The 16,783-nt window shown below is 33.8% G+C and overlaps 1 protein-coding gene across 3 annotated transcripts in view; it reads right to left on the reverse strand.

Moving 5' to 3' along the window:
• Positions 1-546: 546 nt before the first annotated feature.
• LOC143228130 (visual system homeobox 2-like) overlaps positions 547-16,783 on the reverse strand; it is a 72,502-nt gene continuing 56,265 nt past the window's right edge. For 2 of the 3 annotated variants that reach the window (XM_076459461.1, XM_076459448.1), the window contains 2 exons: positions 8,842-9,019; positions 547-5,202 (listed from right to left, as the gene is read on the reverse strand). In XM_076459461.1, the coding sequence (XP_076315576.1) occupies positions 4,706-5,202; positions 8,842-9,019 (675 nt within the window). In that variant the 3' untranslated portion in view covers positions 547-4,705. The remainder of the gene's footprint in view (positions 5,203-8,841; positions 9,020-16,783) is intronic. The other variant, XM_076459457.1, reaches the window with a different exon arrangement.

The raw sequence follows: 16,783 nt of genomic DNA on the forward strand, positions 1-16,783 counted from the left end.
AAGGACAGGATGACCGACCACAAGTGATACTTCTGTGTTGAACTGTTTATAGTCTTCAAGAAGTAGTGTGTTTTACTTTATCAGACTCTTTGTTTAAACTAACGAAGAATTAGATACATCGTTACTGCCTTTAGTGGTCACTAAAACTTTATAATTAATTTGTTTGATTCAAAATAAATGTCAATATAATTTACTGTTACTAGTCGAGACGTAGATTGTTTGCAAGCTAACAAGGACGATAAATATTAGATATAAAGACCTGTTTAATGAAATTTTTATTGTTGAATTGTCTGCTGTTCTTTCCCTTGTCCTCGTATGTAGAATTGAATTCTATGTACAACTTCACTTTTATACTGGATTTAGATTTAAAAAACGGAAGTAAAAAAGTGTTCGATTTCGTTGCAATTTAAGGGTTAGTGTGGCCGTAAAATGCATTCACCCCCCTTGTGGTAGTACTATAGATCTATTGAAAAATCGGAATATGTTTGTTAGTTAATTGTTTGAAATGTGTATGATATCATTACAAGTTTCAACTCAATGCCTACTTGTCTTTATTGGCACTACAGTGCATTCCAAGCTAAACATATACAGAAGTTAATACAACTGGTCGATACTGTACAAATATACAAAATACATCCAAGATACAATTTCTATATCATTCACGATCACCAATACTAAATTCTAAAGTAAAAGCAGAATATTATAAGAATGCCACATAAACTACATTTAGAAAGCACCTGGACACAAGAGGGAGCCATCACTATCTGTACTTTGAATTGTATATTTATGTTTGAAGAAAACTTATGTATAATAATGAACAAGGGAAGTATTTTGTGAGAAATAATTACTTCAATATATACTTACTCGACGTGTCTCATATTCGAAAATACTGATTAGCATGCGCTAAACGCGCATGTACCTCTTTTAAACTGGGATGGGAAATTTGAAATTTACGAAGTTCACATGACGGAACTTAAACGTAAACATCCTAAGGAGTTGTAAACTAATCATTTCACATTACTTGTCACGTGACTAAAAATTATTGTTTTAAAGTGCTAACATAAAACTAATTGATTTTGTCTGAAAGGTTTTAGTATCAGTCAAAACTGTCTTTCATCTTTAAAAAAAAAGTGTGTATTTTCTTGTTACTGTATCTTCCGATTGTCGCTACCTTTGTTTAAAAATTACAACATAATGTTTTCTAGAATACGTACAGAAGGCATACCAATACCAATAAGTATTACAGCAGTCAACAATAGCCAAAAACATGTACGACATCTAACTCAAAATAAGTAAGATTCTGTGACAGTCTGTTTACAGTGGAAAAGTTTAGAAGTCGAGAAGATTGCTAAAAGTCTCTGATTTGTTTGTTTGTTTGTTTTTTGTACAAAGCTATTCGAGGGCTATCTGTGCTAGCCGTCTCTAATTTAGCAGTGTAAGACTAGAGGGAAGGCAGCTACTCATCACCACCCACCGCCAACTCTTGGGGTACTCTTTTACCAATAAAAGTTAGATTTACCGTCACATTATAACGCCTCCACGGCTGAAACGGCGAGCATGTTTGGTGCGACGGGGATCCGAAGGCCTCGATCTTCAGATTACGAGTCGAACGCCTTAACCCACCTGGCCATTCCGGGCCCTCTAATCTAAACACATGACATTCTATATACAAGTTTTGTTCAGCAGCTTACACATTATTCTAGTTCATGCAAACTTGATACCATAAACACCCTATTTCGTATTCATTTGACCCGCATTAATTTTTCTGTTGCTTATTCAATCTTAGTAGTCAATAAACTTCTTTTAAACAGAATTCGAAGTAATCTAATTTATCAGTCTGATATTTCTTATTGCCAAACAATAAGGAAAAAAATTTAAACACGGAAACAACTGACTCAAGAACAGTAACATTAATTATACCTTGTTGTTTTTTATGGTGGTTCACAAACGTGTGGGCAAGGCGTGGCTTAGTGGTACACGTGCCAGACACTTGAATACGACGCTCCTTATTCACGTACCGTTACCGCAAGATCACACAATGCATTTTGGGGTCATGGATGCGTTATAAGAATAACGGTCAGATCCCTATTTGATTACAGAAGCCATATAGTTGGTTGTGGGTAATGCTTAGTGTCTGTCATATATCTCAGGAACTAAAATTGGTAGCATGTTTTTGTTTTCTTTCTTATTTTAATCTAAAGGCTTAAACCCTCCAATTAGTTTTAAGAATGCCTCAGTTGCATCGCGAATTTAAATGTGTTTGATGTAATTAATTCCATTAATCTCTTTAGCCTCACTCCAAGTAGTTGGATCAATAACATTTGGTTCTAAAGCTGAAAATCATTTCCATTAAACAGGGATCCATTTTTTAATGTTTTTCCTGAATTAAACACTGGTAGTGATTGTTATGAACTAGCTGCTTTTCTACTAGTCTTTTACTTTAAAATTAGGGATACGTAGTATGCACTATATTTGTACATGGTGCACAGGTCTTTGTGCAGCTTTGCCCGAGTATCCGAAACAAACAAATACCACAATGTTTGATGTATAAAGATATTTACAAGTTGTTGTGACATCATCAAGACGTGTATACCAGTACTGAAATTAAAAACAAAAGAGAGCTAAGAAACACGTGCTACTAAACCATTAAAAACCAAAACAAATATATATGATAATAACATTTAAAATACACTAAGAAGTGCAGAGAAAGGTCTTAACGAGACCATATTTGGGCACATTATTAGTTTTTCTTACAGCGAGATTACCCAGTTAAAGAATCAAAGCCTTCGAACTACGACAGGTTTCAGTTTTCTTATGCATATATTGATTTACAGTATTATGCATCTCTAGCTTTAGATTATTATTTTAGTTGTTATATACATACTTTGCTGACGTTTAATTAGATGTTCCTAATTATACTTTAAACAACGCCTTACTGAACTTTGACCTAGCCCTGATTTTAACTGTGGACAAATAAAAACAACACATTATTTCATATGAGACTCAGTCCATAGATCGTGATAATTCATTAACAACATCTGAAATAGTGATTGGTTTTATATTACTAATGCTGGAACTGCGTTACGAAAACACTTGAATAAAAATAGTTGACTTGACAAACATAATTGTGTGTGAAAACGTAAAGGAATTTGTTCGGTAATTTTAAAGTTAAAAAAAAATCTAAAATACAACTTGATTCTGATTATCATATAACATAAATGGTTAATTTTTATTGCTACATACCTATAGTAAACAAATATCTATATATATAATCAATGAATATTTTCATATAGCTATAAAACATGCGTATTCGTATTGTAAAATTGCTCCAAACATTGGAACAGTTTTTCAAGACATTGTTTCGTCTGGCACGTGATGTAAGCTTCGTACCGAATAAACATACATTAAAAATCCTGTTTATGAGAAAGTATGGAATTTTTATTTCTAACGCATTCTTATAAGAAGTGTTAAAGAAAACATAAAAGCACCAATAACAAATACGTATATCATTTTGAACAAATATATTACTGTTGCAATAATATTGTTCATTTAAGTAATATTTGAATAACGAATCGGCTTTCTAGTATGCAAAATTTTCTAAAGCAGTTACTTTTAATAAATATCCACGAATTAACAGACACCTGGAACAACAGCATAACGCATTGTAAAAATCTCATGTCTTTCCACATAGGCATGACTCGGAGGTACTTTTGTGTTAAAAAATACCAGTTAGTTTATCAAATTAATTGATGTATTGATTTCAAAAGGTAAAATGAACTAGAGTAAATGAGAAGATAAAATTAAAGCTCTAAAAGATAGTTAATTGTTTGGTAACTTGGTGGTTCTATAACATAGCTTTTATTTAACTACACGCGTATAAACCAGAGAAAATAATAATGTATATTTATGAGAACACTTACTTTTCTACTATTGTTGTTATTATTGTCACGAATATTTGCAACTTTATCTGAAATACACAGCAAATTAGAACTCTGCACTTAATGTTTTTAAATAAATTAAATTATATATTAATTAACTACATTTTCTGGCCACCAGATGTCGTGAAACAATATAATCCGAAATGTCAAAGAGTGATAAGTAATTTTTATAATGTAGGAAAGCAAGAAATCATCTTTTTTTTCAGATTCTTAAGACGTTAATTAACACGATTGTATTTGTCATTATTTATGAAAACTGATTTAAGCTCTTCCCTCTCAACTGAAATACCTGCATAAATGCTTTCTACGTTTAACTAACTAATACCTATTATGAACATAATCCATGAGAGAATCGGAAGATACACTCCTACAAATTCATATAACCTCCAAATACACTCATTTTTTTATTACATTCACAATATCTTACTGTTATATTTATACATAAAATTCTTAAAGACAGTTCACATCTCAACATTTTTCTACAATAACGAAATAACTTTAAATTACTCGAAACTACTACGTTTTTTTAACGTTTTATGGATTTGACTTTTTTTTTTCTTTTACGGATCAAACATGTTACGTTCTTGTTGCCACAGCCAGTATTCTGTGGAAATCATAGAGATTAAACACAATCGTTAAGTATAATACTTTTGTATACAGTTGTTTATCATATACATAACGTCAGATAGATTATGTACAATAGGAAATAGCAGTATAACTTTTCGATTTTAGCGAAAAGCAAAACTTACTGGCAAATAATTATCTCATCAAAATAGAGATGTTATAGAATGAAGTGACGGTTTCGAGGTAGCATTTGAAACAGAAGGCTTAGGTTTATGATACGCCAAGTCATGTCGAGCAGGTCGGTTAGAGTCCCTTTGTTGGTCAAACTCCTTCTGCTTAATATCTCCATCATCAAAAATCTTGGAACTGTACTCTAAAGCCTTAGCCCGGAGAGTAGCTATGCTGTTACACCTCTGCTCCTCTCTATTTGATAGTGGATTAGAAAGGTTGTTGTCCTTTATCGGCATGCTTCCTAGAGGTGAGGAGTCGCCGCTAGAGGTCACTACATTCTGCTGTGTTCGTTCTGGTCCAGCTTCTGCTTCCTGACTCTTCTCCTCCTCTTCGTCTTTGTCCGAACCTCTGTTTGATTCCTTCAGTTTGTCGGCTGCTTCCTGGGACTTCCGGTGCATGCCTGTTTGCGACAGATGACCAGAAGCCGTCAGTGTTAGGCCTAAGTTCCGGTCTTCATGATGGTTGACCACTAAGATGGGTGATAGGGGTGGGATTTGTGACACATGATAGAATAAAAGTAAAGAGAGTGGCCTGGAATCTGTCACCGTTCATTTATATTAATGTGTATGTGTGTTTATGTATGTGTAATTGCGCGTGCTTTAACATGATAAAGTCCGTGTTTAAACCTTTTAGCGATAAGACTGATAAAATTTTCTGTTGTAAGGCTAATGTTTTGTCTTATACATTTTGAGGTGAAAAAGTTTAAGTTAAGTAAAATGTCATATCAATAATGTAGAATGTTTCAGGCCTAGCAAAAACTTTTAAAACTATGTTCAACTGCTGATGAATTTTAATAGTATACCTTCACAGAATGAATTCTGGGCTGGTATTAAACCACTGGTTTTTACATCGCTTTTTACACTGTGTACAAATAGCTTTTGAAACACAGTTTTTTTTGGCTATCATAACCCATCTCTTCTCATGAGGTCTGATATTAAATCAAAAGCTTCTTGGAAAATGACGTATTTCAGAAAAGTGATAGATTTCTTACACGCACCCCTGATCAGAAAGTTTTAAGAAGTTTAATCAGAAGAATGTGGAATCGAGCTTTATTTTGTTATTCTATTAAGCTTTAAAAGCCTCAATGCCTTGCCAGTTTAAGTGTTTTAAAGTAATGCTTTGAGAATATTCATTTTATTTCAATATACATGATATCAATGGTGAAGATAAACCTAACCAGAATTTAATAACAGTGTGACAGTATCGATTTTACTGTACAGCAAGGAGTAGTGCAGTATTACGTTTAATGTAAATTAGTATTTATTACTTTAAAATATATTACTAAGCAATATCTTTTTACACTGTTTCCAGTTTGTAAGTTGTGTTTTTATATCTTATAGGCATTCAGTTCTTTTTCTCCTGTTAAACTGGTGTGTTTGTAGGTGTGGCTGCAACGGTTTCTTAAGAAAAGCTTCAGCTGAATGTAATAACACAATGATTGGACTTTAGCGCAACACAATAATAACCTATTGTAGGAGAAGACCGACTACTCTGTATCAAGTTGGTTAACATGAATAAAACTACTGGAAACAAATATCAACTAATATTATTTATTTTTATGTCCCTGTGTCTAAATGTATAATATGATGTTAAATGTAGCATAACATAATGTAGCTGGAAGTGTTTCAAGATGTTACGTGCTTTTGTATAGTTCGTTACGTCATTACACGTGCCCAATAAATCTATTGCAAACACGAAAAATGTATAATATTATAATATATAAGTTTTCAAACGTTTTGAGTAGTTTAAATGGAAGTTGAATTTCTTGCCCGGATTTTTTTCGAAGTTTCAACATCTAATCCCGTTTTAAAAGAATTTTAGACTATTCATCTGTGTTCTTGTATACACATCATAAAGATCACAGTGAAACGAAATCACCAGTAGTAATGCTTCTAGTTATAGAGTAAAATATCAAACTGTGTTATTTATCGGAATTTGTGTGAGTGAAACTTGAATAAATTACGCCTAGTTTTTCACATCATGTACTTTAGTTAAGGCTGGAATCTTGAATCAATGCACTAACACTAAAGATATGGTAAATGGAAATAGATTTATTATTGTTTGAAACGTAATAATCGTAAAGAGTTTATTTTTAACTGTTACAATTAAGTTAACATTAACGATAAAAGCTCCTTGAATCACCTACCGCAGTCGGAACACATTAAATGATTAACAAATGCATCCAAGTTAATAAACAAAGGTGTAATTACAGGACACAAAAATGATTCCTTTGTAATGTAATTCGTACATGAACGAGTATACATGTTGTATGTAAAGACATCTAAGCTAGTACAATCGAAAAGAGTGTGCGACAGAACAATGGAGGTTGAAAGGGTAACAAGTTTATAATAATAAAAACAATAACAGATGTATTAATAAACAAAAAGTCTCTCTAATTTTATAGGTAAAGCTTTTAAAACCACCAGTATAATAAACATTTTCGTAATGTATCTAATCATTAATTTCCTGGGCAGTATCAATACTGAGATAAAGAATTCACTTACTAAATTAGGTGGCCTTAATTAAAATTCATTGGTGTTCAGTTAGAATGGTTAATTTTTGTTTCTGGTATGACTTGAAAATTGACGTCATGAACGTACATAAAAATTCTCATGAGCTTAGGAAGTAATGTGAAACAAACAATTAACCAGAAGGTTAATTTTGTGAACACTGTACTCTATATTACCTAAGAAAAACGTGTTTCATGAAACTATCATCGGAATCATAATTAATTTTTTTTAGGTATAATTTTTCTTTGATCAAATATGTAGAGTTACTTAGAGCCTACTGCGTTTCGTTAAATTCTGAATCACATTTTCTGGGAGTTCGGGTGGAGTCAGTTGCATACGTGTTTTGCGTGAATCATGAAGGTTAAACGATTAACCTCAGGCCAGATGATGAGCTGTTTTAGCGATTAAAGTTAACTTTTGATAGATCATGGAAAGCTTTACCCAGAAATAGGTGAAACTAAGCTACAACGTGAACTAATGGTAAGGGCTAATGTCTATAACAAAACGATACGTTTGGGTGTGTCTCTCTTCCGGTCTTACTGCTTTCCATATGCATCGTATCCTTGCTAGTTCCCAAATCAAATTAATGAGCTATTAGGATAATTCCCTTTATTACGATATGAGATAAATAGTTTGTTCACTATGCATCCCTTCTTCAGCTAAGTTGCCAGAGGTACCTACTGGGCATTAGCAGTACCCCCACCAAAAATAAATTCAGAAAATATACCTTTTTACTAGCATTCTCGTGTTTCTTTACAACACAAATTATTAAGCCATTTTCTCACCATCCCCCTATTTAGGTTATATAACTTGTTTGTAATTTTTATTAGGTACTGACGATTAGAGGGAATATAAGAAATATGCCATGTTTTTTTTTTTACATTTTAATCCAAAGGAAATAGTTCCGAGCAACTTAAATTTGGTGTAGTGTTCCTGCAAACTATTTAATATCTTAAGTTGTCTCTTGTTTGATTGTTTTCTGAAACGTGGGCTGTATTTGTTGACATTCTAGTGACATAAAATCCATTTCTACTAATAACTGCTGTTCGAAAGTACCCCTTTCAACAGAGTACGTATTAAAATACACACAATATTAAAACATAGTTTTACAGTACAAAAGTCTATTCTTAAAGCTTCTGAAAAGGCCACAAAAAGGTTATAAATAAAGGAAGAACGTTATTTAAATAATTAAATTAATTAATTAATTACTTGTTGATATAAACGAACACAAATGTCTCATAGTATTAAAAGCAACGATTGATGTTTTCTTATGTAGAAAAATAAAGAAACATTAATAAAAGTGCATATGTATATATTTATATGACAAATGTTACTTTATAATATGCAAAACTATAGAATTTTTTTTAGTAGAGAAACAAATCAGTAAATGAAAACTACAAACTTTGCTAGAGTACAGATTAAAGAATTCTAATATAAAAATAATATATATCTAGCATGTATATAGCACTATAGTTTTTAAAATATAGACTTCAATATAAGAAATCTCACGTGTCTCCAAGACAACAACTACTGTTGTTAAAACACATACTTCAAATATAAGAAAATTCGCATGTCTCCAAGACAACGGCTGTACTCACCAAGCAACCAAGGAGCGCATGAAATTTCTCCTTCCTTAGTGCTCTTCAGAATACTCTCTGGAAGAGGAAGCGAGTGTCTGACCATTGCCCCGTAAAGTCCATATTCAGCCATAATGGTACTTTTACCCCAGCATTTCTCCGTTTTTCGCCACTTCGCTCGGCGGTTCTGAAACCAAACCTGCAGGTAAAAAAAACAACAAAAAACGGGTATTTTAACCTTGATAAAATATTATATTTTCTCCCTCATTCGAGTAAAATCGTTCGATGATCCATCACTGAAGACTTTATGTTTGTCTAATATTTTCTATCTAACGTATTGTGATTAATACCATGAGGCCACTCTGTTAAACAAAACACTATTTCACTAATACAGGTATACCTTCTGAAAACTAAAAACAAAACACAAACTAATAAATAGAGTTGTTTCACTAAGTCACATCACACTGATTTCAACACAGCACCTCCTTTAATCTTTAATGAAGATAAAACAAAGAAGGCAAAGGGTTACAATAGTATTAATTTTCGTCATTAACATTCAGGTAGAAATAAGCACAAATCGGGTTTCAATTACATTGGCACACAGTGCTTAATTCTATGTCGTGTTGAAAATGTCCAAAAAAAACGACGTTTCGTCTAATTCCCTCCTGTACGAAAAGAAAACCCAAACCCTCAGTTAAATACACCTTTGTATTTTTATATATGTAGAAACGATGTAATACGTGTTTGAAATGTCTTACAGATCAATTTTTAGGAGAGTTTTGAGTTGTATTTTTGTTTATATAGAACTCCGAAACCTGTAAAAGTTTTGATATTTTGAAAGTCACATCATAATAGACTGGCCTCCAGTTGATGACTAAACTAACTGACGAATGGTCAATTTATCGGTTATCCCTTCAGTTATTTCTCTGCTTACCAGAGTATCTGGTACATATATTTCCAATCTAGGCCAAAATATTTGCATACCTTGTAACTAATAATATAATTATTAATAAAACGGAACACAAATACACTTAGTGCTGTCAAAACAAGAACTTTTTTGGTATATTAAACAACTATGTGTATAATTTGTATTAATGAGATAGGTTCGTTAGGCATCAAGAGAATCTGGGAACTCGATGGTATTCAAGCCACACATGTTTTAAGCTACAAATTAACATTAACCACATTTCGTCCTATTTAAATCTTTAGTTCTAACACACAGTCAAGAGAAACTGCATACTGACTAATATTCAGTCTATATAAGTTTCATATGTTAACAATAGAGAGTTTTTTTAAGTTATAATGTTCAAATATTAAGATTCCAAAAACGCTTGGTATTGAGAATTTAACGTCTAAAAACCAGTTTATATTACTTTATACTTTTGTGTTAGTTATGACGAATAAAAGATACGAGTAATGTAAAAGAAAACATTCTCCGAATGTGAAGCTCTCCAATACGTCCCCCGCTGGTATAACCGTAAGTCTTCGGACTTATAACGCTAACGGATTCGATTCTGCTCTGAGGTCTCAGCAGATAGCCCAATGCGACTTTGCTATAAAAAACACACACACACGCACTCTCTCCAAAACAGAGCTGGACCATACAACCTTTTACGTTACAGTGACGGCAGCGTGTTCACTAAGCTATGTTCAAAGTTCTTGTTTGTCACGCGTTTAAAAGTACTAATTTTATATTGTTATACCAATAGTTATCAAGCTATACCACTTATTTTAAAACTGTCTCTCGAGATAATGTAACATCGACATTTTGTGATAAAAGTGTTTATTTCTCGCTATGGTCCGTACTTTCTGTTTGTTTTGAATTTCGAGCAAAGCTACACGAGAGCTATCTGCGCTAGCCGTTCCTACTTAAGCAGTGTAAGACCAGAGGAAAGGCAGCTTGTCATCACCACCCATTGCCAACTTTTGGACTACTCTTTTACCAACAAACGGTCCGGCATGGCTAGGTGGTTAAGGCACTCGACTCGTAATCCGAGGGACGCAGGTTCGAGTCCCCGTCACACCAAACATGCTCGCCCTTTCAGCCGTGAGGGCTTTATAATGTGACGGTCAATCTCACTATTCATTGGTAAAAGAGTAGCACAAGAGTTGACGGAGGGTGATGATGACTAGCTGCCTTCCCTCTAGTTTTACACTGCGAAATTAAGGATAGCTAGCGAAGATAGCCCTCGTGTAGCTTTGTGCGAAATTTAAAACAAACCAAAAATACCAATGAATAGTATGATTGATCGTAACATATAACGCTCCCACGCCTCCAAGGGCAAGCATGTTTGGTGTGACGGGGATTCGAATCCGCGACCCTCAGATTATGAATCCAGCGCCACCTAACAACTTGGCCTATCTCTTAGGGTGGGAGGAGAAGTAAAATTATTTATTCGCTTAAATTGATTTTCAAAATAACTGTTAAGTTCCGATGAGGCATTATCAACACCACTGTAAACATATCTAAATGCTTAATAAGAGAAGACACGCGAATCTTTCATTGGCTATACAAAATGGAATCCAGAAGAAATGTCTTTAGAATAAAGAAAGAAATTTTCAAGAGTTACTCACCACAACTTATAAATAGTAACAAACAGAATCAACTGGAAAGAGGAGTAACATATTCAGGGCCCAGGATATGTTAATAATATATAATAAATTAGTTTTATTAATCGTATCTTAGTTTCCTGGGCACAGACGAGCGCCTTAAACTATACAGCTTTACGTTTAGTTTGTTTTTTTTTCTGAATTTCGCGCAAAGTTACACGAGGGCTATCTGCGCTAGCCGTCCTTAATTTATTAGTGTAAGACTAGAGGGAAGACAGCTAGTCATCACCACCCAACGCCAACTCTTGGACTACTCTTTTACTAAAGAATAGTGGGATTGACCGTTACTTTATAACTCCCCCACTGCTAAAAGGGCTAACGTGTTTGGTGTCATGGGGATTCGAACCCGCGCTCCTCAAATTATGCGTTTAGCACCTTAAACATCTGGCCATGTCGCCCCTTTACATTCAGTTAAAGGTATTAAATGTATACATTTTTGTTGGATAAATTAGAGACAGCTAGTGAATCTCCTGTGCAAAGGTATCTAAGACAATAACCGTGGTGGGCAGAGCACAGATAGCCCATTGTGTATCTTTGTGCTTAATTCAAAACAACAACAACAAAAATCGAAGACGAAAACAAGTAATAATGTCAATATATTATTTATGTCAATGTCTCCTTATTGTCATATTTGGCCTAAATTAATTCTATATAATGGGATGTGAGAATGTTAGAGCTAACAATAGTGTTTCTGAATGCTGTGAAATGTATCTTTTAGATGTTGTGATGCTGTGGCTATTTTAGTGATATACGTCTGTTGGTATTCCACACGTTTATTAAATTTCTGTTGTAAAGGTATAAAAACAAACTTTGCTGCAGTTTTGATAAAAGTAGAGACAATTTGTTTTTAGTCTTAGTCTCTAACGTGTGTTCTACTTTCAACCACAAACTGTGATCCGAGTCATACAGTTTTTGACGAAGTAAGACAAAGCACAATAAACATTATAAAAACAGGGTTACAGTTATCGAGAAACATTTGAAAAAACGAAATTATCAAAAGCTGGAGTTCAAACCATAGTAAAATGATACAGTAAAACTGATATCACACATATCAAGAGAAGGTTTGGATGGAAGACCACTTAATCTTTCCAGATCATATGATAAGTACTTTAGGCTTACTCTATTTGCTGAGAGTGTAGCAGCTGTCTTGTTGATGCAGTTTCAAAAACACCATTGGTGTTAAAGAAGTTGAAGTTTCCATATTTCTACACAAATTGCGTCAAGAAGAGCTGAAAGGGTCCAATGTAGCTGGAAAACCTTTGTTCTGCAAAAGCAGAAAACAGAAGAAGAACCTGTTTGAAAAACAGTACCATGTGGAGAATGGTACTTGAAGCAAATGTTTGAGATTTTTAGAACAAACACCATTTTGTTCGTCGCAGATGTTGTGGAAAATTAAAGAAAAAAATGTGTAGGGCTTTTACTCGAGATGGTGGAGCTAGCGTCCAATTATGGAGTTGTTTAACCACGACTGAAACAGTGTTCTGTATCGTATTGATACAGTTTAGTACTCGACCGATACACATGTTGTTTAACCACGACTGAAGCAGTGTTCTGTGTCGTATTGATGTAGTTCTGGATTCTACCGATACACATGTCGTTTAACAACGACTCAAACAGTGTTCTGTATCGTATTGATGTAGTCCTGGATTTCTGTATAGTATTGATGTAGTCCTGGATTTCTGTATAGTATTGATGTCGTCCTGGATTTCTGTATAGTATTGATGTAGTCCTGGATTTCTGTATTGTATTGATGTAGTCCTGGATTTCTGTATAGTATTGATGTAGTCCTGGATTTCTGTATAGTATTGATGTAGTCCTGGATTTCTGTATTGTATTGATGTAGTCCTGGATTTCTGTATAGTATTGATGTAGTCCTGGATTTCTGTATTGTATTGATGTAGTCCTGGATTTCTGTATAGTATTGATGTAGTCCTGGATTTCTGTATAGTATTGATGTAGTCCTGGATTCTACCGATATAAGTAAATACCCATTCACCATGGAAACATTGTTCAGTAGAAAAAAAAATCCAACAATACAACGATCCCAAGCATACAGTAAACGCAGTACAACAATATCCTATTACATCGGATAAAAATGGAATTTTTCATGTTTATTGTATTTCTAACTGTTGAGTCTGCGTGAGACTATCTTCAACACGCCTGGACTTCAATTCCCACTGAACATTTCGAAAAGCTTGAAGAAAATAAAGCAATCTTTGTAAGCTTCAGGCAGTGATCTTAGTTAAGGGTGGTCACACAGAATATGAAAAAGAATAAACCCGAAAAGTTTGCTTACCTTCAGAGATCATGAAGTTGAAACATGTGAACCAAAATGAAATTAGCACGTTCTATATTTAAAATACATGTTAATATTTGAATAGTCTCCGATTTGTGCACTGTGTGTATCCTTTTAAACTGGTGTCTCTTTCTTTGAAATTATAGATTTAGCAATAACGTAAGATCAATTAGAAGCAAATTACAAGCCTGATACAATGATACTGAATACTTTGATATTCTGACAGTGCAATATTCGTTCATTGGATTTTAGCATTTATCGACTTAAAATAAACCCTCAAAAAACACATTACATTGTAAATATCTCTAGAATAACGATGTGATTTCAGTAAGTGTTCAGTTAGGCCTTTAACATGATGAAAAATGAAACCTCAGAACTGAAAAATGATCGGACCATCATATTGCAATCGTGCACCGTTCAACAAAATCATTATAAAATGCGCAGTATATTTCTATTCTGCCTCGAGACACGCGTCGTTTCCACGGAAACGGGTAACAAGCGGCTGCGGTTTCGACCATTTTGTTAGTCACAGAAGAAGCAGCGCTTTAGAGTAGCAAATCGTCTTGGCGATTTTACGGAAAGATTTGCATCTGCTTACTGGTTATCGTTATGGTCCGAACTAATGGAAAACATGTTCCTGAGGGAAGGGACAAGGAAGGAAAGGAAATGAGGAGTTTTGTTACATTATGATCGTATTGTGTTTTGTCAAAAAAACATAATCCAGTGAGATAAATACAGATTGAGCCCCCATCATATTGCCACTGTAAAATGATACTTTAGATCACTTATTTATAAAACATGAAAGTAAAATGATAAATATGTTTACAAAAGACACTTCTTGCACTATTTGATTTGTTCTTTTAGTCAGTTTGTTGCAGAATATTATTCTATTCTTTATTCTATATGACATTAATACATTCGATAAAATCGGTAGGATATAAACCTTCTGCACGGCTTAGAACAGATAAAGAGATAACTCACTCTAGTTTGAAAGGATACTCGTCTTCTAGTCCTGTTAAAACGAATCAAGTGATAATCCTTCCGCTAAGTCACTCTGGTTCAGAAGGATATCGAGTTTCCAGTTGTGTTAAACTAGATCAAACGATAATTCGTCTGATAAATCATTCTGCTTTAGAATGATTTAAATCTTATAGCTTTGTTCAAGCGGACCAAACGATAATCCTTTAATTGATTGACATTATTTGGGAAGGATATGAATTTTTAGTAAGTTTAATTAGATCAAACGATAATCCTTTGATTGATTGACATTATTTTGGAAGGATATGAATGTCTAGTAAGTTTAACCAAATCAAACGATAATCCTTTAAATGATTGAAATTATTTTGGAAGAATATGAATGTCTAGTAAGTTTAACCAAATCAAACGATAATCCTTTAAATGATTGACATTATTTTGGAAGGATATAAATTTCTAGTAAGTTCAACCAGATCAAACGATAATCCTTTAATTGATTGAAATTATTTTGGAAGAATATGAATTTCTAGTAAGTTTAACCAGATCAAACAATAATCCTTTAATTGATTGAAATTATTTGGGAAGGATATGCATTTCTGATGAGTTTAACCAGATCAAACGATAATGTAGCTATTTCGCTAGCTACATTACTTTTGAGAGATATAAAACTTCTAGCTGCGTTTGATCAGATCAAATAATAATCCTTTCACTGATTTGCAGTAGTTTACAATGATATAACTCCTTCAGTGTGTTCACCCAGATCAAACAATAAAATAATTAATTCCTTGAAATATATTAGTTTAGAGAAATATCGAACTTCTAAATGACTTTGATTATATCAAATAATAATCCTTCTATTAAGTCACATTAATTTAAATGAATGTAGACTTCATCTGGGTTCATTCAGTTTTAATAACAGTGTTCTCTTTATAGCACACTAAATTTGGAAAGATAAAAGTTATCTTAAAGACCATTTCGAATCAAGTTCTCACTGATTTTGATTGAGGGAGGTGTTGAAAATCTCCAACTGTTTCTGATCAGTTTTAGAAGTTATGAGCACTCCAACTCGTTTATCTTAAGATGACATTAACTTTCCTCTGAATTAGAACATTTCTCACATGAATCCAACCACTGATATCAACCAGTTTGTTCTTCTTATTTAATCTAATTAGTACGGATGCATTTAATATTTATTACTTACACAAACCTTTTGGGTGAAGTGTGTATCCCATTTGGAGTTCCATTAGTCTAGGAACATTTTTTCCCTACCAATGACTCAGACTAGTTTGGAAGAAAATTAACTCTTCCGCTAAATGTGGCCATTTCAGAAGATTAGCTAACGGAATAACAATAACAAACCACAATAAAGGTTATTTGAAAGCAGTGTGCTATTTTATTCAATGACCAGGTGGGTTAAGGTGTGCGACTCGTAATAGGAGGGTCGCGGGTTCGAATCCCGATTGCACCAAACATGCTCGCCCTTTCAGCCGTGGGGGCGTTATAATGTGACGGTCAATCCCACTATTCGTTGGTAAAAGAGTAGGCCAAGAGCTGGCGGTGGGTGGTGGTGACTAGCTGCCTTCCCTCTGGTCTTGCACTAATAAATTAGAGACGGCTAGCACAGATGACCCTCGAGTTGCCTTGCGCGAAATTCAAAACAACAACAAAAACAAAAAACAAGTTCAATAAGTGTACCTCGTACAAAAGTGATTATTACTTCATTGCATACACATAACTTGTTTATGTTTCACACACATCTCTAAACTTTACTATTCAACATCGTTTTACAGAAGCCTTACTTTAACTGTTATGAAGAAACCTATTTAATTCTGCAATGTGAACTAGCAATCGTTCACCAAAGGGGAGCTCTGTGGGTATTACAAGAATCAAATAACAATTTCATACCAGTCTGAGCCCATTAAGGTTTTCAAAGCATAAAACTGCGCATAAACAGTTTTCTGTTTCTTAGTTGTTACGAACTGAACCATCAAAATAATAAGGATAAAGTATCTGTCGAGGGAGCACGTGGCCTCTCGTGTAAACATGCCCGAGTTCACTCTTTAATAAAACCAGTCAAACTTC

The sequence above is a fragment of the Tachypleus tridentatus genome, chromosome 1, assembly GCF_004210375.1.
Source record: "Tachypleus tridentatus isolate NWPU-2018 chromosome 1, ASM421037v1, whole genome shotgun sequence".
Classification (NCBI taxonomy): Eukaryota; Metazoa; Arthropoda; class Merostomata; order Xiphosura; family Limulidae; genus Tachypleus; species Tachypleus tridentatus.